General features: G+C 38.8%; 1 protein-coding gene across 3 annotated transcripts in view; it reads left to right on the top strand.

Moving 5' to 3' along the window:
- Pbx3 (PBX homeobox 3) overlaps positions 1 to 26,537 on the top strand; it is a 193,460-nt gene that overhangs the window by 134,256 nt on the left and 32,667 nt on the right. For all 3 annotated transcript variants that reach the window (XM_034494572.2, XM_076928548.1, XM_076928550.1), the window contains 2 exons: positions 13,545 to 13,786; positions 24,515 to 24,705. In XM_034494572.2, coding sequence (XP_034350463.1) covers positions 13,545 to 13,786; positions 24,515 to 24,705 — 433 coding nt within the window. The remainder of the gene's footprint in view (positions 1 to 13,544; positions 13,787 to 24,514; positions 24,706 to 26,537) is intronic.

The following is a 26,537-nucleotide window of genomic DNA, read 5'->3' as shown; positions in this document are numbered from 1 at the left end:
TAAGTCATTATGCATATCTAAGTCGTTATGCGAGGCTTGAGGCTTCCTACATATGAGAGCAGTGGCCAGTGCTATTCTGCTAAGTAGTTTTGTAGGATTTTCTCTTCCAAGAGGAATTTGTACTCACATTATTGTTTCCTCTGGGATCCTAGACAATGACTCTGCGGTCTGATTCATTAATATTGGTTGTCTTCAGCAGAGAGTATCCAGATTTGACCTGCCAAGTATTAAATTTTTAATGTATTACTAGTTCTTTCACAGAGTAAGGCTTGTCTTTGTTCTTTGTATTTTTGTACCGTTCAGCTTGAATTAGATACAGTTAATTTGTAGCATCACTAACTATGCCTCATTTAAAACACACACAATACACATATAAAATGTTTATTGGTGAAATATTTCAGTGTGAATAGCTACCTTTTTAATATTTGAAAGCATACATTTCCAAATTTATTTTGAAAAGTGCCAGGGGTGATATGTGCTATGTACAATAAGTTAATTATTACGCTATTAACATTGATGATGTTGAATGTGTATTAGTTAATGTGTTAATGACGTGTTAATTACTGTACACGTTTGTGACGACCCTTCAGGCTTGTTCTATGATGCAACATGTCAACTTGAACCAGACCAAGTAATCTGCAAGGCAGACTGTAACTCTTAGAGTAACACTTGTAAACATAAATTATAAATTAAATTATGCTTTTTATTATTCTTTTTCTCCCTGGTAGAATGAATATGTAATCCTTCTGCTATCTGCACCTGTTAGAACCTAACGCTGTCAGACTGTTTTCCCCAAGAGGACTGGAAGAGATTTGTTATGTAGTAACTTACATTTTGTTTAGCTCTGGTGTTTAGTGTGTATTTTATATAGAGTCACATGCTTTTCATTCTGGAAGACCCTCTTCATCCTTTTCTTTTTTCTCTTTTTATCTTATCTCCCTGCTCTTTTCCCCTTCTTCCTCTTCCTCCCCACCCCCAATCGATTTAAGATAAAAAATCACTCTCAAACCATTTGCAGGCAGGTAAAAACTGGCCACTATTGCTAGTTGGCATTATACTTTTTACTTAATTATGACCTTTTTTTTTTATGTTGGTGGTGAGTTGTTTGTTTTGTTTTCCCAAAATGGTTGAAATCTTACAAGATTGGTCATTTGAAGACAAAAGAAGTTGGACGGCAATTTCAGACTGTAAACAGAGGGCAGATTTTCATTCATTTGAGAGCATGGGATAATAGGTTTATTTTCTGTTTCATAAATATGCTTTGTACTTTGAAATGTGAGCTATTTGGGCTTTATTGTTGTAGCTGCTTTGCTCTTGTCACTAATTTTAAAATATACCTGGTGATGATGATCTTGAAGAGATTTACTTGGAGGGTAACATTAAACTGATAGAATTGTGTTGTGCATACAGTGGCATTTTTTAGTTTTGTTGCTTCAAATTCATTGTTTGATTTTTAAACCAGAAAACTTTTTTTTTTTTCTGAGAGCTCACATTTACTAAGGATCTGATGGTGAGGACTTTTTATTTTTCCTGTTTTAGCCTGTCTTCCCTCTTTCTTCCTTCATCCCATCCCTCTTTTTCCTTCCTCCCCCCCCTTGTTTCACACCCCCCCCCCAGTTGTCTCAGTTTCATGATGATTAAAATGGGCACAGTAATAGCATCTACCTTACGGATGTTGGAATGACTAAATGAGTTAATACAGATAAAGGATTGTGAGTAGTGTCTAGCACACAAAAAGCTCTTAGAAATGTGCTGAAAATTATTGGGAAGTGATCTCCAGTTTCAGTTCCTGAGGACCTGTTAAGAATTTGAATTTTTGATTTTCAGTCATAGTTTCAGACCCCGCTGTAGGAAAGCACCTTAATTTTAACAATTCCATTACTCCAGTTGTTTCTATTCATCGTCCTGGAATCATCCTGGCCTTTTTCATTCATCTGAACTTGCTTGATTCCCTACAGCACCGCTCTTACTAGGGATTTGTACTGGTATGGAAGGACACTCTTGAGTCTTTGGTCTCTCTCGCAAATATTTGTGTATCTCTTGTTTAACAGCCCTGATGTCCTCTTGTAATACCCATGCATAGGGATTCTAATAAATCTTGTGTTCAGCACCACACATTGTTTGTTTTAGCTGCCTTCCACTTCATGCTTCTTCCTTTAAGAGCGAGCCATTACGAAAGGTTAGATTCACAGTTAGCAGGCTTTAGCTCTCCCTTTTGAATCAGTGAGGTTGCCGTTTTATTGCTCTCCGACTTACACTTCAGTGATGAGAGTAAACTAGCATCAGATTAAAGGTCAGCAAATCCCATCAAAGAGAGGAATATTAGGGGCAGAGATAGTTGGAGAGGCAGCACACCACTGGGTATTGACAGGGTGATTCCAGGGTATCAGTCAGCAGAATTATAGCTGCCCAGAGAGTCAGTACAGCTTTAATGAGCCTGTGTGAAGAGGAAGAGGGTGGATTTATGTAGTTCCTCATAATTTTCTGTAGAGACTGTTATTGCAGACATTCTGTGGAGTGTTCTGGTCTTTCATTTAATTCAAAGGTCCTGGAGCTTATCCATCCTCTAAATTCTTTTTTTTTTGTTGGCTCAAATCAACATTGACATTTCCATGGCTTACCACCTAAAGCATCCAGTTCAAAATCAGGTTTCTTTGGGCAATTTTGAAATCTGTAGATTCTTAATATAAACCTGTAGACATGGTTATTTCCTCCTCCAAGAAGTAGGTTAGTAATAAAGAGTTTTTTCATAGCCAGAAAGCAAGAGTGGATGCATGCTTACACACTGCCCTTTGAGGAACGGAGGAAAGGCACTGCTTACAATTGCATGTTTTTCTAAACACTCTAAGTGCTCATTCTTCTTAAGATTTTCTAATTAATTGTTTGTGTGTTTGTTTGTGTGTCACAATCTTACCCTTTATGGCCCGAGTACCCTCCTAACTGGAAGAGGACAAATTGATGCCCTGGGCAGAGGCTTTTTACAAATTGTTCTACTGAGAAATACTGTATTTAATTGCCATTATTTTCAGTTTTACCTCAATTTTGATGTGTTGGATAGGAAATGTGGCTTATTTCTTAAGAGTGGTATTAAATTTATGTAATTTAGAGAGAAGAAATATGGTTTAAGAAATCATAAACAAAAAAATAAAAACCCAAAATCTTTGTTTTTGCTCTGTTTGGGATCTTCTCAAGATCTTGTGCACGCTCAGCAAGCACTATGTCACTGCTGTCCCCACTCTGAGAAAGGACTCTGAATGTCTTCGCTTAAAGTATTAGTGTTGGACAGGCTGACAGATAGGTTTTTGTATGTTAAACTTTTTTATTATTGATACTAGAAAACAGACAGCTTAAAAATTCACTAGAGTATTTTATGACTTTGCCAAGCCAGCCACCGTTTCCAGTTTCTAGGTAAGAACATACTATTTTGATTGTATTTCTGGAAAAATGAGTTATTTGCAATATTCACAGATATTCTTTGAAGAGGCTTTTAAGCAGTTTGTGTTGTCCTTGCGTACTATGTGGGTGGTCGTTCTTTTGGAAACCTGTGTAGTTTTTTATGGAAGGGAGCAGTGGTGTGGGTACCAGAAGAAGCCCAAGTATCAGCTTTGACATTCAGTGTGCTGGCTGAGCCTGCAGCTCTTACACCAGCATGTGAAACCTTAAGTGAGATGCATAGAGATGAAGGCTGCATGAAAACACGGAAGCCATTTTCAGTCATTATTTAGATGCTGCGTTTATATTAAAAACCCAGTGTACTTTCAAACAAGATCATGTGGCAACTCTAGTAAAGCTCATGTTTCCTGTAATCATGTTTTGCTCCACAAAGCCTTTCCAATAAAACCCAGCCTGTGTCCTTTGTAATAGTACAGATAAAACTTTATGTATGCTGTTCCATTGGAATGTACGCGGAATGCCAATGACCCTCATGACATATTTATTAGCACTCTTTCTAAGTGTTGCCCGTACATCAGAATAATTTGGCATCCCAAAAATAACAAAGTGGACATTCTTTCCTGAAAGGAGAAGAAGGAAATGCTAAGTGTTTACTATTCATAATCAGGTGACTGTAATTTCTAAATTTACTTTTGCATTTTTGAGAAAAGGAAGATGGTCACAGCAAGAGAAATTAATACACAGATAAGCATGAGATTAATTATCTGATAGGGCCAGATTCTTACTGGCATGAGGAACGTATGAGTGACATGTATTGATCACTTTAAGGCACATAGATATATTTGAGATTTTAAAATTCAATTAGTATTTTCACTTGAGTATTCATGAATGGGAAAAGGACCCTTTCTCCCCATTAGTAGTTCAGACAAAACATTTTATACAATACATGGATATGTATGCTTTTTAATATTACCATTCATTTCATCTGTGAAATAGTTGATTAGTTTCCAAAATACTAATGAAGAAGATATGTAACGTTGGCCTTGTTTTAACTAATCTTAACAAGAACACTGTGTAGCCATTTCGAACACTTTAATGAGAACATTTGCTGGAAGAGCAGAGGCCTTATTCAGAACAAATCAGCAGCACCATTTGCTTTCCCTGTGCTCGGCACATGGCTGTTCTTAAGGCTGCCAGCTTTCTGGAAGGAGTGCGCAGAGCTCACTCCCAATGAGCAGCCCATATGTTTTGTCATCATGGATCACCATGGATCAGAGTGCCACTCAACTCCTAGGGTGATGAGGGAATAAGGCTTGGGCTACAACACTTAGATAGCAAAAAGCAATATCAAAATATGCTACAGAATAATGGCACCACAATCCTAGATGAAGAAATTTAATACAGAAAAAGGCTGGAATCTTTAAAAAGGACAAAGTTAACCCTGTAATAAATATTACCAAATATTAAATAAATTTTAAAATTATAGGGTAGAATTATTTCAGATTACACCCATATTGTTTATATTCATAAGCTGGCCTTTTGGTAATGTTTCATATTTATATATTATACCAAACAGCTTATTCTCTGACTGAGAGATGTAGTATTTTAAGAAAATTATTTTTGGCTATGTGGTTTGTAGTGACCTATTATTTGTTAAAGTCACAGTTGTGTGCCAGGTGCAGTATCAGACTTTTTATATATTTTATGTCATTTAAACTCCACAATCATTCCTTAAGTTGATGAAAACTCTGTTCACAGGGAATGAAGCAAAAGACTTCCTATGGTGTAAGTAGTGAGTCATAGGCAGGACTGGAATCTAGGGTGCTCTGTCTCCAAAGCCGCACTCTCCTGTGCTGCAGGTAACTTAAATTGTAATTGCAAAGTGTGTTTTAGTTTAATTTTTAAAAAATATTAGTTTTTAAATGTGTGTGTACACACACACATGCACACGCACTCTACATGTGTGTAGATGCCCTTAGAGGCCAGAAGGGAGCATCCAGTTCCCTGGAACTGGACTTACAGGCAGTTGTGAGATACCTAATGTTACTAAGACTTGAACTCTGAAAAAGCCCACTCCAGCCCCACAAGTGACTTCTAATTCAATATTATGGTCTATTTCTTTAGGTTTTGATTTAAGAAAGAGAAAACTGTATTTAAAGGGTTTGAATATTTTTTTCTTTTTCATATGTATGGTGTTTTGCCTGCATGTATATCTGTGCACCACGTGTGAACCTGGTTTCCCATAGAGGCCAGAAGAGGACATTGGCTCTCCTAAAACTAGAGTTATAGATGGTTGTAAGCCATATGTGTGCTGGGAATCAAACCCAGGTCCTCTGGAAGAGCAATGATACTCTTAACTGCTGAGCCATCTCTCCAGCCTTATATTTGGATTTAATACAACAAAACAAAACAAAACAAAACAAAACAAAACAAAAACCCTTCCTACATGAATTTGGGTTTTGTGTTCACTTAACCTCCTAGGAATTTAGTTTTTTCATCTGTGAGGTTAAGGGCACCTACCAGGATAAAATTACTTAAAAATCATGTCAATGTGCTTGTGGAAGGTATAGCGTTTGATATGTGTTTTTTGTGTCCAATTTAAATTTAAACCTAGAGTGCCTTTAGGAATACTCACTGTTGTTAGATTAACATTGACACTTGTAAAGTAGGAAGCAAAAGCTGTCTACATTAGGAACAAAAGGGCAGGAATCATTGCTTTGAGACAGAAATATTTAGAATTGTGAACTGAGTCTAGGACGAACTTCCCTGAGTCTGGAAGATGTGGTCTTGCAAACATTAGAGCATGCAGGGATACAGCCTTGAATCTGCACAGGATGCCCTCTATGTTAGAGAGGCTGCACCAGAGAGTAATGTTATCCTGTTCACAGCACGGCAGTGATCTTAACTGACAAGACAGGAAATGAAAGTGCCATGGCGACCTCATTCTGTTGGGAAAGAAGGCAAGGAAGCAGAGTGTGGGGCTGAGGAGAAGCTTGCCATCCCCGCCTGTATAAGCTGGTGCTTGTAATGCAGACTACACAAGGACTAATTTGTTTTGAGAGCAGTCCAAATGTGGGCCCCTAACATTTTCTAGTCAGGACATCTCAAACATGTGGCAACTTTAAAAGGCACATTGACACATTAGATCATCAGATCACTGGTGACCACAGAGCAGCCAGTCACAAAGACCTATGGGCATTAAAGCACACCGTTATTTTAATTCTGCCTCCCTTGTAGACAAACCTGGGCTCTGGAGCACTTTGCTTTCTCTTTAAATGATACTGTTTTTCTCCCTTTTAGAATTTAGTTGTCATATTTACCAACCTTAAAAATCTTCTCTATAGAGCATTTTGTTTGAACATCTTTTCTTTTAGATAAAAAGAAAATGGCCCTTTCTCTTTCTCTATCAAGTGTAATAATTTCCTTTAAGAGCAGAATACAGGTAGCCCTGGTTGCTAATATGTGTGAGAAACACAGCCCACTTCCTCCTCGTCCTTTTTCACTGTCTCATGCAAGCACAGCATACTTCATATCTTGTCCTGGCCCCTGTTCTCTTCTTCTGTAGCTGACAGTGCTTATATATCAAGCCTCCAACAAGATGCAGCTCCATTTAACAAAAAAGTGCCTTAAAAATGTAACTCTTCTTTCTGCATTTTTATTGCACAGTCCATCTGCTTCTTCATCTTGGCTGCTCTTCACTTCACAGTGACAAGGCTCACTCCTTTTTCTTGTCTCTTGAGGCAAGATCTAATTGGCAAGAGGAAAGTCCTCAAAATTTGCCTTTGCCATCGAACAGTAGTTTCAGCTTTTTCTGTAAACATTTGGTTAAAGTGAGCTTGAAGGTTAAAGAGAAAATGTAATGGAACTGGAAGGTATAAAGACTCTTTTCCTGCAGAACAAAAAAAGGCTTTCAAGTGAATGAATTACACTGCGGTTTTGTAGTGAGGCTGCTACCTTTGATGGTTCCAAATAGGAAAAATGCTTATCGTTATTTCAGGGTTAGCTCTTGTGTAAAATATTCTATTGTTTCTGGTAAAATTAATCTGAGCATGCGGTATGGCTGGGATTGGAGGTGTGGTCAGGGAGAAGAGATTCCCACCTGTCCTCTCTGCTGCCATTTGCATTGCTGGGAGCATGCAGAAACTCCAGAGTCATAGCCTTGGGAGTTCCACGGGCGATGAAAAACGCTTGTGATTCAAGAAATGCCTTTAAATGGTTTCCCTCCCCTCATTTAAAGTGTGTCTGTGCAACTGCAGGAAAATAACAACTCGGTTCTGCCCAGGAGTCTAGTACCTGTACAGACCAAGATACTAATAATCTCATTATGGCCTCTAGCCGCTCTCCATCGAACCTCTAATAAAGGTCATTAGTTGCTGGCTTTCGTGAGCGAGATGGCTCTGCAGCCAGTGCACAGAGGAAAGTTATCAGTGCTGGGTGTTAGAGACAGGCATTCTGCCAACAGCTTTATAATGAAGGAGAAATGTAATAAAGCAACAGATTGACAGTTTATGTGTTGAAAGTGAAGGAAATGGAGGTGTGGAGAAGCATTATGGGGAATCTTTCTAGTCATATCTTCAATTTAACCATCAGGGGAAATGCTTCAAAATCTTAGATTTATGAATTTCTAGTAAGCAGTTTCCCAGCATGTAAACAAACCTCAGTGGGCTGTTTTAGGAAGGTAGATTTGGGCAGTGAAGTAATCATTTTTATTCCTCTGATTTTCCAAATAGAAATGGACATATATGATAAAAATGTCAGCCACACTCTCCACGTCAGGGCCCTAACAGGATTACATGTCAGTTCTTAATGTCTCGCTCTGTTTTTCTTTGCCATGAATGGCTGCATTACTGCTCACAGGAACTTCACTGTAATATATGGTAAGAGACAAGTAGCTCTTTATGGCCAGTGATTATTCGGTTTGAATGAAACCTGTGATTTATGTCCATTTAACTGAAAAGCCTTGTAAATTCCCAGTGCTGCATTTTTCCTCAATAGAGAATGAGTCAAGCGAAAGTGACAACTAGGTTGGCGTGGAAATGTGCAGTGCATTGCCGTGTTATATTTAATATACCTGACATGAAAAACGTGCACACACCACACAGCCACCTTAAACAGGAGTGGAAGTGACATTAGCTTGTAATATGACTGCCATATTCAGTGAATTAGACACTAACATGGACTTAAAAGGCGGTTGGTTTGGAGTGGGCGTGGGATGTGCATTGGGGCCAAGGGTTGAGCTAGGCAACTGGATTCTCTGTCGTTCATTCATAACATTTTAAGAATTAACTGATTTCCCGTTGCTCTCTGTAAAAGGGTATGAGCCTGCCCTTCCTTTATGGGGCTCAGGAGATGCTGGTGCTGCTCTGTTCTCCTCCCCTGTCGCCCTTCTTTCTCCTGTTTAATTCTTCCCTTTCCCTCTCAACTCTCTGCCCTTTCCCTCTTTCCTTTCTTCCCTTTGCCTTTCCATTTTCTCTTCATTTAAGGGTCAGCATTTAAGGACTTGGTGCCCTTAGTTCTGTCTCTAGTCTACCCACTGTTTCTCCTGAGAACCACAGCCTCTCACCTCCCCTCTAACCCCTCAACTCTCACGTCCCCTTACGCAGTGGTACAGAGTTTGTCAATACCTTTCTCTACTTGTGTCCACATTATATGACAGTTTGAACAAATTTAAAAAATAATGGTTTCAAATGGAATCGTGCAGTAATTAGCTGGCGATGTCATTCTGTCTCTAGGCCCTCCGTGTCGTGCTCTATCTAGCAGCTTCCTAACAGGCTGCAGGCAGGGTTGTTTGTTTGTTTGTTTGCTTGCTTGTATGTTTTATTTTGTTTGTTTCCCATGTTTGGATAGGAAAAGAGAAGTGTGTTTATATTAATCTTCATAATGTGATTAGATTTCTCAAATGATGGCTGGCTTGAATTTTTAAAATGGAGTTGATATTGTCATTAGTCAGGTTCATAACTTCTGACCACAGTCCTGCTTATTACATAACAGACACAAAATGAAATCTGTGCAAAACTGTAAGGCCAGCTGGGAATGCTAGAATTGTTACTTGTTTTAAAGCCTCAACAATTCAAGTCCTGTTGAAGTTATCTGATCTGGCTTTGTTTATATTATTCGGCTAAACTGCTGTTCTCTGAGGTACATTTGTGGCATGGGAGGCAAATGAACCAAAAATACGTGGTCAGAAAAAACCACAGAGACCTTGTAGGCCAAGCTTTGTGTATAGTTAGTCTTGTTTTATAGTCTGCATAGTAGGGAAGAAACCCAAGTTTCTACAAAGTTTAATTTCTTGACAAATAATGTACTCTACCAACAAAATGGTTTCCTCACTTTTATTCATTGCCATTTTAAAATTGTGGATGGAGATGCTGTAAGGCTGGACCTTAGTGTGATTCCTGACATGTGAATGACATATCTGCAGTCGCTGTGTTCTGAAGCCACTCTGGTCCTGGACAGACAGAGCTTACTCGTAGCCTAGTGGCTTTGGTTCTTGAAAAGACAGAGCCACAAAGCTTAGTGACCCAAGTTTGTACCTCCTCCTCTCAGGTCAAGCCTTGTTGTGGATAGTGTTGTGCTGAGGAGGCTAGCACTGCACAGTCCAGCCAATGCAGAGTCCTAATCTGCTTATTTATAATTCAAAAGCTCGCCTATATATTAATGAACCCTTAATGAGCTGTTGAAAATGCCTGAATTACAGTCAGATTATTGAACTGAAACAGCCCCGTAATCATACTATTTGAGTGGGCTGTAGGTACTTTTCACATCTGCAGCTTAGTATTGTGAAGGGTGTGTGTGTATTCGGAGAAAGCTTTATAATAATTTTGACCCGTAATTTATTTATTGCCCTCAGATGCAGTTGTCTATGCAGATGCTCTCTCCCATTATCTGTGGGGCAGGTGCACAGCGTGTTGAAAGACAGCTAATTAGGATCTGCTGAAAGATATGCAAAAACTGTGGGCTTATAACAAAGCCAAGTTCATTGTTAAACAATGTTTTACTGTGTTTGTATGATTTGTCTGGATCTTGTGGATACTGAAATGAATGGCATGGCTATAAGTAGACTGTAAATGGAGTTCTGAGTTTTTGTTTTGTTTTTGCCTCTAACAAAACAAAACAAAAATTAATAATGTGCTGTGATAACCAAAAACCTTGATGTTAAACTTTATAAACCTATTTATGTGCTCCAGAATATACACATTTTGAATTGAAATTTTAAAGTTGTTGTTTCACCAAGTTTCAGTGGGACGTTACCAGGACCTTTTGATGCCATGGGCTGATTCATTCTGGCCTTTGCAAATCTCGGTTTCTAAAAATGTTTATAGGTGCCCAGAGGAGTGGATGTTGTGACTGGAAGCCATGTGTACCCTAGAGAGGTCAGAGGGCCTAGTAGTAATGATAGAGAGGTAGGAAGGCTGAGTTATCAGACAATGACTTAAGTAAAGAAACAAATACAAGTATTCAAATGGAAAGTAACTTTATGAATCAAGTATTACTATTTAGGCATCCCATAATTGTTACTTTGCTTAATAGGGAAAATATATTCACTTTTCAAACTGGAGTTTTGAAAATAACTTCATTATTGATAAACAGCCTTCTCGGTGCTGCGTAATTACACAATGCTCTTCAGTCCATTTTATTGACAGAGTTTGAAGAGTTAAGAAACAATTTTCCTCATGGGATTTGATGCACATCACTTAGAAAGTAAACACAGAAGGATTTTGTTAAGACAGTTTTCTTGTTCTTGAGGCAAGCACATGTTGATTTACTTATGGTTTTAGAAAGCAGGCATCATAGAAAGTATTAGAGCTGTTTCAATATGTACTTATAGGTTTTCTTGTGTCCACTGCTACTGAGCCTCTTAGTAGCACAGGGTGGTAGCCCATATATAATATTAAGTGCTATTAGATCGCCATAGGTACCTAGTCACTTTATGCCTGTTGGAGTCCTGCTGACTTTTCCTCTCCCTCATGGTCTGTTTCCCTGGCGTATTTGTCAGTGAGCATCTACTCCTGTCTGCCACACTGTGCAGGGAACTCAAAGAAGTGTAATAATTTTGGCTCTGGCTATTGATGTACTGTTAAAGGACCTTACCACATGCCACGAGGAAAAGATCCGTGTGCTTAAATAGAAGGGGAAATTAGAAACCTTACAGAAACTGTAAGTCATATTTTTAAAACTATACACATTTGCAGCCAGGTATGGTGGCTCACACCTGTAGGTAATCCCAGCCTCAGAAGGAGAAGGCAAGGGGATCAGGCTTGTGCTACGAAGGGAGACTCTATCACTCGCCAGCACAGAACATTTCCCCGCTTTTTAAAAGACATATAATTATCTAGAAATAGAGAGGAGAAATACGCCCCCCCCCCCGACAAAATTTGACTTAAAACAGATAAATATAAAGAGCCTAACTTGATTTAAAATTAAACAGAACTGGACCTGCAAGAGGAAGTCACCCAGTGAGCTCACTTACGTCAAGGCATGAAGAACAAGGTGTGTAAGCCAGGAGTGGGCCCCAGTCACAAGGTCTTAAGACTTGAAACAGTTTAGAGTTTTAGAAGGAAGAAAAGAAAGATGTTAAGTAGAAAACACAAACTTAGCCAATATGGAGCAGTTCTAGAACACCATGAGGCAGTTCTTTCTGGTCCCCTAGTTAACTAGCAAGTCCATGTTTGTCTTCCTTGCTATCAGCAATAACATGTTTCTAGAGATTTTTAGCTTAAAGAGTTATCTAACTTTTGGTTTCCCTAAATGAATTTATTGCCTTCATATGTTATAATTTTCAGATCTTATTTGTCTCTGAACAGGCAACTGATATAATTTTAAATTATGGTGACTTAGTTGTATTATTCAGTTGAAATTATTTTTAAGCAAAAGTGACAGCTTTAAAATGTTTGGGGGTGGGGAGGAAATCAGAGTTGTGTATTTGAGCTAAAGCAACCGAGAGCTCTGTCACGCTGTGAGTATAATTCAGGGCGTCTGCGGATGAAGTCTGTTCGTAAAAGAATTGATGGTACATGTAGGTTAGCATATGAAATCTCAGAGCTGGTGATCAGTTGAGTACTTGGCAGCTTATAGATGTTACTGTCATGTAAGTTACACCAGACACAGAGTGTATGCTACTGTGGATAAACAACAGGCACACGAGCAAGAGGCAGAATCCAAATGCAAACATGTGAGATGCCAACTTCCCCTCCCCACGGCTTGTAACTAGTGTGGGGAACCTGCTTCCGAACAGATTTACAGAGGTTAATTGGGCTGGGATAGTTTAGATTGTGTTACACATTAATGAAAATGCTGATTTTGAGCTGTCATGACTCCAGTGCTTTTTATACCATGATAATTATTTTAAAACTTTGTCTTCTGTGTTGTTGAAAACATGTTGGCAGAAAGCCTGTGTGACCTGATTAAACCTATGAATTGTCAGCTGTGATCTATAGTACTCAGAAGAGGCTGCTGACTGGCATCACTTGGACGTTCTTGATTTAAAAGCAGAATGAGATTGAGGCTACTGTGCCCAGTATTCAATTGCTATGTCAGTGGCACATTTTAAACTGTATTTGGTGTCTTTGTGCAGTTCGGTGGCATGTGCCTAACAATGCCGTTTTAATATCTATTTAAGTCTAGTTAATCACTTCATATTGAATGTACCTTGTTTTTGAGATTGCATGATAGCAAGCCATCTAGTCCTGATTCTTTCTAAATTTTTAAAACAGCTTGTAATTTAAAATTATTTTATGTGAATTTTCAATTTTGTTTCTCTGACTTACAGAGAGACAGATTAAGCACAGTTTGATGATTGTATGTCTCTGCATTGTTTTCTTCTTTCTAGGAACTCCTTCCTACTTTATGCATAAATCATTTAAATCTGAAATTTAGATAATCAGAATATCCTAAGAAATCAGGTTTACCAATTTAAAGAGTCCAAGCTGGAGCTACATCATGAGGGCTGTATTAGGAGTCCTAGGATGCATGTAAATGTGTTTTGAAAACAGTTCTCATAGTCAGGCTTGTTTATCAGATGTGAGCAGTGAAGCTCTCAGCATGAATTGTAGTACACTGATGTTGTTTTTGATCATTTTCTCAAATAAACAAAATACTCACACTGTTTGTCCTCTGTCTCTCGCTTCTTCTGTCTTTCTCTTTCCTTGAAGGTCTCAGCATCAGAGGAGCCCAGGAGGAAGACCCTCCCGACCCCCAGCTAATGAGACTGGACAATATGCTTTTGGCAGAAGGGGTTTCAGGTCCTGAGAAAGGTGGGGGATCGGCGGCAGCAGCTGCAGCCGCGGCAGCCTCTGGAGGTTCTTCAGATAACTCTATTGAACACTCAGATTACAGAGCCAAATTGACCCAGATCAGACAAATCTATCACACAGAACTGGAGAAATATGAACAGGTCAGCAGCCGCCACTCTCAGTCCTGCACAAACCCTCTATTGCTCTTCTACTAGACCGTACTAACCAATTCCGAGGGCCACAAGGGGTAGGTGTTAACACATAGACTAAAAGAAGCAATGATGATGTATGTAGAAAACCAAGGGAGGTGTGGGAGCCATGGAATGAAAATGCTTTGAGCTTTCAGGGCAAAGCTAACCCTCTATCCCTTTGTCTCAGTTTCCCTCATTCCTCACACTCATAATTAACCACCACACCTGTAAGCCCTTCCTTCTTGCTAACCTCTCATTTGGTGCCCTGAAGCGCTCTGTAGAATTGGACCTAGGCACTGGCTCTGTTCATAAGCCTTAGCAGCTTGTAAAAAGGGAAGCACCCTTGCTTGGTGAGCTTTTGCTGTTGTACACTGAGTTCTAGGATCCTCGTAGGAATTAATTCTATGGACTGTGCTAGGCTATTTGAAAGGAGTTTCTGAGATCATCTGAGGATGAGGTCTTCTGCTTAATTGTGATCGTAACAGGACAGGGCAGACCAGGCATTGTGTGCTAAAGCCCTGATCACAAAGAATAAAGATTAAAACTCTCAGCAAATTTACTAGCCATACTTCATTGAGCCTCAAGTATCTTAGTTTAAGCTATGTTATTGTATTATGTGCCAACAACAGAAAGTCACATTTTCACTTTAACTCTAAATAAGTGGTTCCTGGATTCAGTGTAATGTGGTAAAATGTGGGCAGTCAATTTCAACTATTTAAGTTAGCGATATAAAGCTAAAATCTTTAGATTAAGGACTTCTCAGTCAACCTAGATTCTCATTTGAAAGGTCTTTAGAAGATGCACTATAATGTTAGGTTGAATCCTGTAAAATTGCCATATTTGGGGGTCAAAACAATAACCTGGTGTAGTTGCTTGTCTCTAGTCTCAGCTACTGGGGAGGCTGAGGCAAGACGATTGCTTCTGACCAGGAATTTAAGCCCAGCCTGAACAGCAAAGTTGGACCACTGTCTCACATACAACAACAGGACTTCATGCAGGTGATACCAGAGAGTTGTTGCCCAGATAAGCAATTAGTGTCCTGCCAATCTCAACTGTCTTTCTCCTTCACTTTTTTGTATAATTTTACCCATAAATACTATATGTTGGCAGTTATTCATAATGCCCGTACACTTTAGTGGGAATTCTGTGTATTTGTGGGGTGGAGAGGTGTTCCTGATGACTTTTCTTTTCCTTAAAGAAAAAGTCTAAGAGCAGTTTTAGGATCACAGCAGTATTATTTCATAGATGTCTCCCCTGCTCTCACATATGCATGCATGGCTTACTTAGCAACACCACCTGCTAGAGAGATCTCTTTGTTACAGCTCATGAACCACCACTGACACATCAGCACCCAGGGTCCATATTCTGTTCTGGACCTCTCTTGGACTCACAGAGTCTATGCACTTGGACAGATGCATACGCTTACAACACCAGAGAGCATGCCCACTGCTCTAGCAACCTTTGTTTCATGTTCTCTCTGTCTCTGTCTCCCTCTCCCTCTTTTTCTTCCCTCTCCCCTCCCTCTCCCTCTTCTGTTTTCTCCCCTTCCCCTCTTCACTCTTACTCCATTGATCCCTGGAAACCGCTCTGGTGTTAGTACTGATTTATCACAGGTCTCTGAACAGTTTCAATTGTATATGTTGGCCCCCTACCCTTACCTTTTCTTACATTCTGAGGATGATAGTATCAAACAAATGTTCCATCTTTATCCTAGAGGTGAGCATTTTAAGAGTAGAAAGTTACATATAGTGTATATTAAAATGAAATGCAAATTAATGCTACAAAATTTTCTATTTCCTGGGCAGAACTTTCTGGTATTCAAAAGTATGTTTTATTTGCAAGGATACATTTTAGAAGAGAATGTTTAGATAAGAACTTTGGAAAATTATTGTGTATGTGTACGAAAAAAAATCCAGCTTTCTGACTTGACCTGAATAATTGAGAATAAACAAAATAACTCATGTTTGAAAGGTTGCCCTGAGCATAAACAGTAGAAAATGGTTCTAATTGTAGTATAATCCTAATTGTATAACTTTATGCTAAATAGATGTATGCATATTTTCCAGGCAACTACCACTAGTCACCTTGCATAGAAATGGGTATATTGGGGCCAAGTGGTATCACTGTTCTGGTCAGTCCTGACTGTCCCTGTCACAGTATTCTTTCTTTGCACCAGACTCACTACTTCACCCACATGGCCCTGTTAGAAGCTGGGTGAAGCTGGCATCAGTGGAAGGCAAGGATGCAAGCACTCTTGTCTTAGAAATGTCCTAACAATTTTTCAAGAGACTTTATAACTTCACTGTCAACTCATACCAGAATCAGCTCACTAGGGTGTATGTGTGTGCGCTTGTGTGTGTGCATACATTTTGCCTTAAAAATGCACATTATATGTAAGTTCTACATGGACTAAAAGATTATATTTGAATTAAATAGAAAATTGAGAAATATCAAATTTAAAGGTTATAATGGATTTATTTCTGGATATAGTTAGTGGCTTCATAGATATTTCAATGAATATTTCCTTTCTCATTTTTAACATGTCAGAAAGACACATATAGATATGTGGGCTCCATGTGGCACTATGAACAGACAGATGATGATGAAGTGTTCTTAGACTTAGCAGGACTGTAGTTTACAAACTGTGTCCTGTAGTCTCAGCTGTTTACAGATGAAGTAGTGGTGTTTCACTCTTGCGTTGTCTTTGGACAGCTTTAGCACAGTGTCTCTGCCAGCGTTGTTTTACAGGAAGAGATTTCCCTTTGTTTGGACACAAGAACAAGGGGCTATGGTTACTTGAATGGATAAATAGAGTTGAGTGAGGGGAAAGAGGAACATCTCTAAAATAGATTGTATTGTATTTCCATTCTCTAGATGAATTGATTGTCTAGGGTCACACATCAGTGTCAGAATCAAGCATCAGATCAGTTTCTGATCATAGGCCATCCTTGTCTATTGAGTTTCATTGTCACACAAAGAGCTGGGAAATAATGCAGACCATCATAGTCAGGCATCCAAGGATTGGCCCATGTTAGTTTGTGTTTGAAATGAGAACAAAAACAGATGAAAACAAGTATCTTAAAGACTTTCCAAAATCATATTTTCTTCTTACAAGTGATCATGGGAATGCCAAATGACAGAACGTTTATCAGAAGGTAGAAAGGCCTTGTGCATCAAGGCAGATTCTGTGAGTCCCAAAGAAATAAGCTACACCAGAATCTTAAGCGGTATTTACTCTGCTGTGTTTTGCAATAAAGCTGTAATGAAAATGTATCTGAAGCCTGCTCAGATTTAGATTGCCATAAAATTAACAAACATCACCACTGCAGTAAATTAAAGAACCTTACAAGTTACAAACGCAGCCACAGTCACAGCTGAGCAAGCTACAGCAGGAGCAAAATCACATCTAAGCTACAAGGTTCAGCTTTGCATATTAGGGATGGATTGTCTGTAGAATTCTGTTCTTTCCCCTCCAGAAAATGTTCTTTGATCATACATCTCTATTTCATAGATTCAGAAATTTAATGATTTTTGGGATAATCATCCAAATTCAATTATAAATGTTTTTGAAATATTACATACTGGTTGTGTGTTACAGTGAGGGTTTTTAATATTACCATCATTCAACAGGAAATAATACCATTCTACTTTGGTCCCGTTGATCTGACACCTACCTGGGGTATGATCGTTTCCCAAGGCTTTCAGCAAACACCTTGCAATACTTCATCTTGAGTTTATTGCTTTCTTTTTGTTGAGAGACAAGCCTCCATCTTCTTGACTAGCTACAATTCTTAGAAAATGTCTTTACTGTATTTTTCAAATATGTACCTATGACTAGAGGCCCTGATGTTAAAATTGATGAATTATGAATGAACAGAAGCCATGGGTACTAATGAGTCTTGTTTTTAAAAACTGAAGCTCTCAGATGAGCTGTGCTTTCTTGGTTTCTCTACCTTGCTACCAAAAGAGAAGAGACACACTGGTTTTGCAAATGAGATTTGACCTCAGTGTTTGTCCTCAGTTGAAGAGGAAAAGATATATCATGCTCGATGCAGCTCTCCCACTCTGCTTGTAGCAGAAGAAATGCTTGTATACAGGCAATTCATGCTTTAATTTACAGCTGCTATAATAGAGATGACACATTGAAAGCTATCTACTATAATTATATTGAAATACATTTTTGCTGAAGGCAAAAATATTGTAAGGTTCCCAACCTTTCTTAAGTGACTAGAAACTTGCTCCTTGAATTCATCCCAAGTCCACTAAAGCACTAGAACCAGACGAAACTCTGAATGCACTCAAATCCAGGTACTGTTTACAATTGCAAAATGCTACAGAGAACGTGGGACTCCTTGGGAATGGAGGGTGGAAGAATTTAAGCCAAAGTAAAGGCTATGTTTGTGGTTTTGGAGCATCCCTACATTATATACTGGAATTGGCTGGCAAAAATCACCTTTGCTTTCAAAGGAATTTTATCAGGTTAAACATGCTGTTGTTACCACTTGAAGGTATAGCTCAGTGAGGGATCCCTTCAGCTGGTATGTGGTCCTAGGTTCAATTTGTGGTAGTGGCAAAAAAGGTGCTGATAGATCGCTGTGTTACCACAAATGCTTTGTTCCATTTTTCCTTCCCTAATAAGTATGTAGATAAACGAAGGACACTAACTGGTGCAAATTTTATATTTTGATCTCTCTAGCTAGGCTCTTTTCACCTATGGCTTCAGGGGAAGTGTTTTATTTTAAGGTCTCAGATGTGCTGAACAAGTGTTCTACTCTAGCCCCTGTGACTTTGTATCAAGACAGGGTGTAGCTGAGCTACCCAGGCTGGCTTTGAACTTGTGATCCTCTGGCTTCAGCCTTCTCAGCAGCTGAGATTACAGGCATATGCCAGCATATGCAGCCAAGTTTTACCCACTAGCTTTCATGCCAAGGTTTTTCTTGCTTGGAAGGAATATTTGCATATTCCTCTCTTTTTCTCTAAGTAAGTTACTGGTTGGTTGGCTGTATATTGATCTCATTCCAGCTGGCTTATACAAGATTTTTTAATGTTAACTTTTATTCTCAAATAAGAATTTGTAGATTTAATAAGCATTCAACGAATATGAAAATCTTTAACATTAGAGTAAGGTCATATGAGGTGAGCAAAGCATTTAGAAACTGAATAGTTAAAGTCAGGGCAACTACTGTTTGTCTCACTGTGCTCTTGAGGCTGGGCCCAAATTCCTGGGTTCAGCGACTCTTTAATTTGGAAGTAACTAGGACTGTAAGCATGCAAATCACCTGACAGGGCATCTACCTAAGAGAGAGTTACTCTTTCCATCAAAAGTAGGTTTTAGAATGAGAGTTATGGGAGTTGCCAACACTAGTCTTATGTAGATAGTTGCAAAAACTGATTCAGGTTTTAAAATTTGTTTGTCCTTTGTCTGATTTTACAGTTTTACATTCAATTATATGAATTTAAAAGAATAAAAAGCAATTTCAACTGAAAAAGTCACCATCAAAAAAAATTTTAAGAACCACTGAAAACTTTAGGTTTGCATATAAATAAAATATATTTGGATATCAAGAAGACAGTTTTACTAGCTAAAATATATCACCAGAATATTATCTAGAATGTAAATATTTTAAATCCTAGATTATCAGTTGGTTTCTGTTTTCTAAAGAGAAAGAAGTAAATGGTGAGGAAAAGAACTTATGGAAGATTGATTAAAATATTTTATCAGATGAAACTTTTCATGATTTATGTAAATTGCATCAATATAGTGTATGTTTTAAAACACAGAAATTCATCCTAGTTTTTAGTGGCCGGATTGAAAGGAAAAGGGGGTTCTGCCTAATATTCTTATCAGAAAGTTCAAGAAATCAAAACTCCTTTTCCTAAATATTCTAGTTAAGCAAGGTAAATTTGCATTTATATTACAAATATTTACTAGCAAGTTTTTAACTGATAATTCCACTTGGCAAACTAAGATGATGAAAAGTGTCTGTATTAGTGATGTCATCTTAGATGCAGGGAGGTATGTGGATGTCCTGCCATGTGAGTGCAGTGTGAGCATCAGGACCAGCATCTGTTTGGGCGAACTTTCCAAACAGCTCTGTAGACATTTGAGTACCCACTCTGTTATCTGTTCCTGTGAAAGTACACCTTTTTAAAGAGTAGATGATGAGACATTGCTGTGCTTTCCTCTGAAGCCAGTACAGATGATGCTGAAAATGAGGCTGTAATTTACTTTCAGTGGTGTAGGGAAAAAATATCACTTTGTCTAAAGTGTATGCATCTTTCTTAAGGGTGTACCCAGATTTTAATTATCTAAATGTAAATACTTAACGAATTTTACTTAGAGTAATGAGCTAAAGTGCACACACATAAATGAGATGTTCTAATTAATCATGTATGAACTACTGGCTTAAAGAAAAGCTCTGAGTTCTGGGAGTGCTGGGCTAATGCCAAATGCTCACCAGCATTTCCATTCATAGATGGCTTCCTTTAATAAGTTGTGAGACATTCAGCAAATGTTTTTGGAAATTATGAGTTTTTAAATGCAATTTTTTTTCTTTGAACCTTTTTCTTTTTTTTCCTGTGAGCCTCTAGATGCCTATTAGGAGCCACAAAGAAAATATTCATCCTGGAGAGGGTAAAATTCAGACAAAAACAGAGAGAACTAATATTTCAGGAGTCATTTTCATAATGTCTTGAATTACTTACAGTGACATTGCCCTGCAACCATAATGTATAAGTAGGTTTACAGAAATCTGCAAAATGAGGTGAGGACATTAGAACTCTGTTTATACTCCAACCAAACTTCTCAGTTTGCAGTCGCAGGACTTAGACTCTTAAAACTTCTGAAGACTCGCACCCTGTGGAAGCTTTCTTTGGTAGATTCTGTCAACATTTATCATAATAGGAAAACTCAAGTCTTCATTAATCATTTGAAAAATTAACAGCAAGTGATTACAGGTTAGCCTAATTTTATAAGTTTTACTTTAAAAAAAATAACCTTCAGCTGGGCATAGTGACAACCTATATCTTTAATTCCAATATTTGGAAGGAAGAGGCATGTGGATCTCTGTGTGTACGAGGCCAGCCTGGTTTAGGAAGTTCCAGGTATGCCAGGGTAAGATAATGAGACCCTGACTTAAAAAAAAAAAACAAACAAAAAACCCACTACCAACAAAAACATTTAAACATTTGTGAGAAGAACATTGCTTTTCCCTTCTGCAGACACTAATCTTAGGCATGATAGAGGTGAGCTTTAATCATATATTCACTCCCCTAATCAATCAGTTGTCATACAGTTGAAGTTTATAAGAGATTTCTGGGCTTACACATTGAAAGAGGAGAGATAGCTGGATACCAGTGACCCTTTCAGAAAATTGTGGATATCCTCTTTGATCCACCAAAACATGACAGGAGGTCATCTGAAACTGTATGGATGAACATGTGCTCTGTTCCTTGGGAGCCCATTAGTCCAATTTGTAGTTTGAATAGATTTTCCCTATGCATGGTTTTGTACTATAGTGCATTGATTATTTTGGAAGTATTAGCTCACTGGCTTGAGATATCTTGTGTGTATAATACACATCAGTATTATACACTATGAAAATAGACCCCCCCTAATGTCAACACTGAATATCAGAGTGTCTTCAGGGATACTGTCAAGGTCACAGGTTTTCAGAAATCCAAATTTCCATTCGAAAGCTAACATTTTATCATTGGTACAAATTCTGCAAGCTGTTTAGTTCTACGTTGACTCACTTGTCTCATTTTTGAGAAAACATTTGCCAAATATCCAACTCTAACTAATAATAGTTTATCAGTTTTCATATAAAAATAGCATTCTGGGGAAAGTAACTAAACTCTTGATTTTGACCATACAATGAGTTTTTTCAAGTTTGTCACTTTTTGATATGCAGAAGTGCTTTCTGCATACTTGCCCTTTGTCATGGGGAATATTAGATGTCCTTGAAGGCTGAGATGTAATAAGATGGACCATTTGTAATTTTCACCAAGAGTGTTCCTGAATGAGACTGGCCTATGTGTTTATGTGACAGTGTGGTTGTGATATTTCTTTGTTGTGTGTGTGTGTGTGTGTCTGTCTGATAAGTCAAGGATTACTAAACCTATTGTTCCACAAAATGGTCTGGTGCTGTGCAGCCCCATGCAATAGTCAGGAGCCATTACCCACAGGTAGCTAGTGAAGTATGTTAATTAAGCTAGTCCAACTTAACCTCAACTTGAGACTGAAAGAGTACAGAAAAGGATCTGAAGGACCTCAATGACAGTTTTAAAGCATTGGTTATGTATTGAAATGTTATTTATGAGTTATTAGAATAAGATAGATCATTAAAATTAATTTTAACCAGTTTTTTAAATGTTGGCTTATAAAGAATAAAATCCTTTGTGGCTCACTCTATGTTTTATTGGGAAGCACTGTTCCCAAGATACGAAGTCTTGTGGCCAATTATGAGTAAAGTTAGAAAGGCTGTCCTTGGGGATTTAGTGTGCACATATGTCGGCATAGAAACACCCAGGAGCCCTGCAAAAAATATATTTCACAGCTTCAGTTAGCTCATCACTTTCTAAACATACTGTACCTTTGGACCATCTGTTAACATTCTATGGGACTATAGAATTTGCTAATCCTGTGAGAAATAGTTCAACATTTTTCATTTTACTTATGAGAAAACTAGAGGCTGAGGTTGTCATATTATACAATTTAGAAACATTATAAGCATTCCCTTAGGGAAAGTACAGGAGAAAATATATACATGTCTTTCTTGGCCACATGGCCACTTGCTTTTGGCTTGGTGTAAATCCAGGTTGATGATGTAGCAGAGAAATCTTAAATTTACTTTTTAAAAGTTTGGTTTTCTTAAAGATAAAAAAAGCTGTTTGTTTGTTTGTTTGTTTTTTATTCCTTTTTGAGGCAGTGCCTCTCTTTGTAATCCAAGCTAGCCTGGAATTCACTTTATAGACCAGGCTACTTTAAACTCATTAGAGATCTAGCGGCCTCTGCCTCCTCTGAATGCTGAAATTAAAGGCATGCACTACCTACCATACCCAGCCTAAGAACTGGTTTTAATCTACAGAAATCCTTAATATTTTACTGTTTATTAGAAATTACTGAATGTTAGGACAATAACTACTGGCCTTTTAAAATGTATAGATTATCTTTGATTCTAAAAAGGAAACAAACTAAATTCCCGGAGTCTTCTCCTTAGAATACACACGTGCATTACAGTTTCAGGAGAGACTGGCTAACTTCCTAAGTCTTATCCTAAGCCTCCCCCAGGGCTGCAGTTTAGATGCCTTTGGTTATGGTGCAGGGTGCTGGTTTTATGGATGTTAACAAGTCTTACTCTCACTCTTGAGTACAAAAGCCTATCAGCCTGTGGGTGCTTATTGACTGTTTGCAGTGTGTCGTGTACAACTTCACTCTGAAGAACCCTGTAACTCAGTCACTACTCACAAAGAACAAATTCTCACAATTTAAAACATTTGGGAAATGCTTCAGATGAAATGTGAGCAAGACTTACTGTTAGTTCTTCTTAGAGCATGTGTAGGAAAGCTTGAATAAGTGGCAAGGTTAGCTCTTCAGTGAGCAGTTAAGAAACATTGCTCTAATGAGCAATGTTGAGGGAGGTGGACATTATCACAGCTTCAGAATGTGTTTTCCTGTGGCCTTAAGATGCCAGGTGCTCTTTATTCAGAGTGCAGACTGCTGTTTATTCACTGAGGAATTTCAGTACACATCCACTTAATTTCAGTACACATCCACTTCCACAGCACTGTGCATGGACTTCAGTAGGGCAACTGAAGAGATGGTCTCTCAGGGTTGCTAGCTAAAATGTTTCACACTCAGCTTGGATTCTTGGTCTCCTCTGCCTTTCCCCTGAAAAGCTGATTTGTTTGATGGAGGCCTGCATGGTAGATAACTAAACTGATGTTATTAGAATGCTTGCTTTAAAAAGCTGTGTGCTTACTCAGGCCAGAATCCCCGTGCTAGTGGATTTACCAAACAAAACAAACCAGGAATCTGTTCTTTCTCCTCCTGTTCTCTCTGCTGTCGCTCCTCTGAACTCAACATATCATATCACTAGGATGCTATGCTTGTGATCTCCTGACCTGTCTTTATCTGCAAAAATCCCTCTGCTCTTTAGAGCAGAGACATCACTTCTACCAAAAGCTTCTGGACGCCACCACTCCTTCGGAATTAGCAGAACACTTCTTACCCATCCTTCTATTGGCCTTTACACTGGCTTATGTGATAAATAATACCGCATCTCATCTCTGAAGGCCAGCTCTTGCTCATTTGGCAACTCTAGAAAAATTTTAACATTTGTTGAGTAAGCACAACACCCTGGAGAAAATAGAAAGTATTTAGTATTAGTCATGAGCATGCACTTGATAGGAAATGGCCACCAGTGCATTCCAGGGGGAAACATCTGTAAGTGGAGCAGGGCCAGGTGGGAAGGGAAGTCAGGGTCCCTTGCATGTCTGGCCATTCAGTTTCAGAATTTTTGCTGTTTTAACCATATAACCAGTACCTCCTCAGTTTCTTAGTTCACACTCTCCCTACTCACTGCATAGTGCTGCTGGCCATTGTGAGTGAGGTAGAAATTCAGATGGGTGAATGTCTGGGTGTAGTAATACAAAGCTTCCGTTTCCTAAGGCGTAATTTTTTTCTCCCTGTTACAGGCATGTAATGAATTTACAACACATGTGATGAACCTTCTCCGAGAACAGAGTAGAACGCGTCCCATTTCCCCAAAAGAGATCGAGAGGATGGTGGGCATCATCCATCGGAAATTTAGTTCTATTCAGATGCAGCTCAAGCAAAGCACGTGTGAAGCAGTTATGATTTTAAGATCAAGGTTCCTTGATGCCAGGTATGTGAAGCCATGAATCGTCTGCACAGCTTTCCCCCTTCACTCCCCATAGGTTGTTTCCAGAGAAACTGGCTGGCCAGTCTTAGAGTCTTCATTGCTTTGACTATATGAGCTCCTTTCTGTGACTAGACAGGTGGTCCATCTCTTGGAACCCATGTGTCAGCAGCCTTTTCCTGTCCTGGAAATATAACTAGGTAGCTGCCAACTGAGTGACTCTGAAAACGAGTGGCTTAATGTAGCTAGAGGCTTTGGGACTAACTACATCCTTTCCATTCTGACGCCAAGGCAGTGTTGGTTTGGTGGTGGTGGTGGTGGTGGTGGTGTTTTTAATGAAACTAATAAAGGTTTGTTTTAAATAATTTTTTAAAGATTATTTTTATTTTCTCTGTGACGGGTGTTTTGCCTGCATGTCTGTCTGTGTACCAATGTGTGCAAGAGCTCATGACAGTCGGAAGGCATCAGGTCCTCTGGAACTGGTGTTGGGGACTGTTGTGAGCCACCATGTGGGTGCTTTGAACCGGCAACCAGGTATTTTGCTCTCAACTGCTGAGCCCTCTCTGCAGCTCCTCTAAGAACTGAACATTTACTCTGCTTATGTCTACTGTCTGCAAACACCTGAGACAGTGATAGTCTAGAGACACAGCTCTGCCTGATTGATCACATTACCATAAAACACTAGTCTCTGTCAGGCCAAGTGAGAAAGCCTGCTAGTGTCCCCAGTGTGGAGTGAGGTAACTGATTGGATATGGTAGTTAATTGTCTATGGTGACCTACGGAATGACACAGAAGAGCTATCAAGGACTTAGTGCAGACTGACTGTGACGATGCCTCTGGGGCATTTTTCAAGCCAGGGGTCAGTCCAGCTTTGGAAAAGAATTTCTCTTTTATCTTGTTTTCTTCTCTCCATAGATTCTGATAGAAGCCATCATTTTCATATAGATCCCACAATATTAACACAAATATGTGAGACATTGTTTCAGCTAGAAAACTAAGGGTATGCCAGACCTGAGTAAGATTCAAGCAGGAGACATTTCCACCTAGTTTTATACTATTTCCTAATTAAGCAAAATTCTGGAGCCCCTAGTCCTGCTGAACTGATCACCAAGACTCTCAATCTTTTTTGGGGGAGGGGGTGACTTTTTTACTAGCTTTGCTTTCCTCTCTTGGACTAGTGGTTTCCACTGATCCTTTTTGTATATAAGCTAATATGACCGTTTTGCATGCCTGTTTGTCCCCAGGCTCAGTCCCCGCAGCTTAGTTTTAATCATCTTACCCTTAGTACCACTGTGGTGCTCTGATGCTTTGCTTAAAACTATGGTAGCCTGCTGGTTTGTGGGGTGCAGTATACTCTTTTCCCTGGAGTTTAAGGCTCTCTGTGTTATGGCCTGTTCTTTGTTGTTGTGCAGATCTTCAGTGTTGGATATTTTTGTTTTGTACTGAGGATGGAACACAGGGTCTTTTACATGACAGACAAGCTTTGTTCCAGTGAGCTAAACCCTCGGCCCCTTTAAAAGTGGTTGTCTTGAAATAGAATCTCAGTTGCTTCAAACTCCAGAGGCATTGGGATTACAAGCAGATGTCACTGCACTTGACAATTTTAAGGTTTACTATTATTTCTAGTTTTAAAATACCAAGATCTTTGCACAAAGTTTGGAAAATGCATAAACTAGGGGAGAGAGAGAGAGAGATTTCAACAATTTTGGTCTTTTAAAAAAAGCATTGCAAATGATTATTGCAAATGATTTAATGGTTTTTCATTTGTTTTGAGACATGGTCTCTCTGTGTAGCCAGGCTGCCTGGAACCTTCTTTTTAGACCAGATTGACCTCGAAC

The sequence above is a fragment of the Arvicanthis niloticus genome, chromosome 2 (assembly GCF_011762505.2).
Source record: "Arvicanthis niloticus isolate mArvNil1 chromosome 2, mArvNil1.pat.X, whole genome shotgun sequence".
Taxonomy (NCBI): Eukaryota; Metazoa; Chordata; class Mammalia; order Rodentia; family Muridae; genus Arvicanthis; species Arvicanthis niloticus.
Note: the sequence above shows the minus strand (reverse complement) of the source record. Positions and strands in the feature narration are given on the sequence as shown.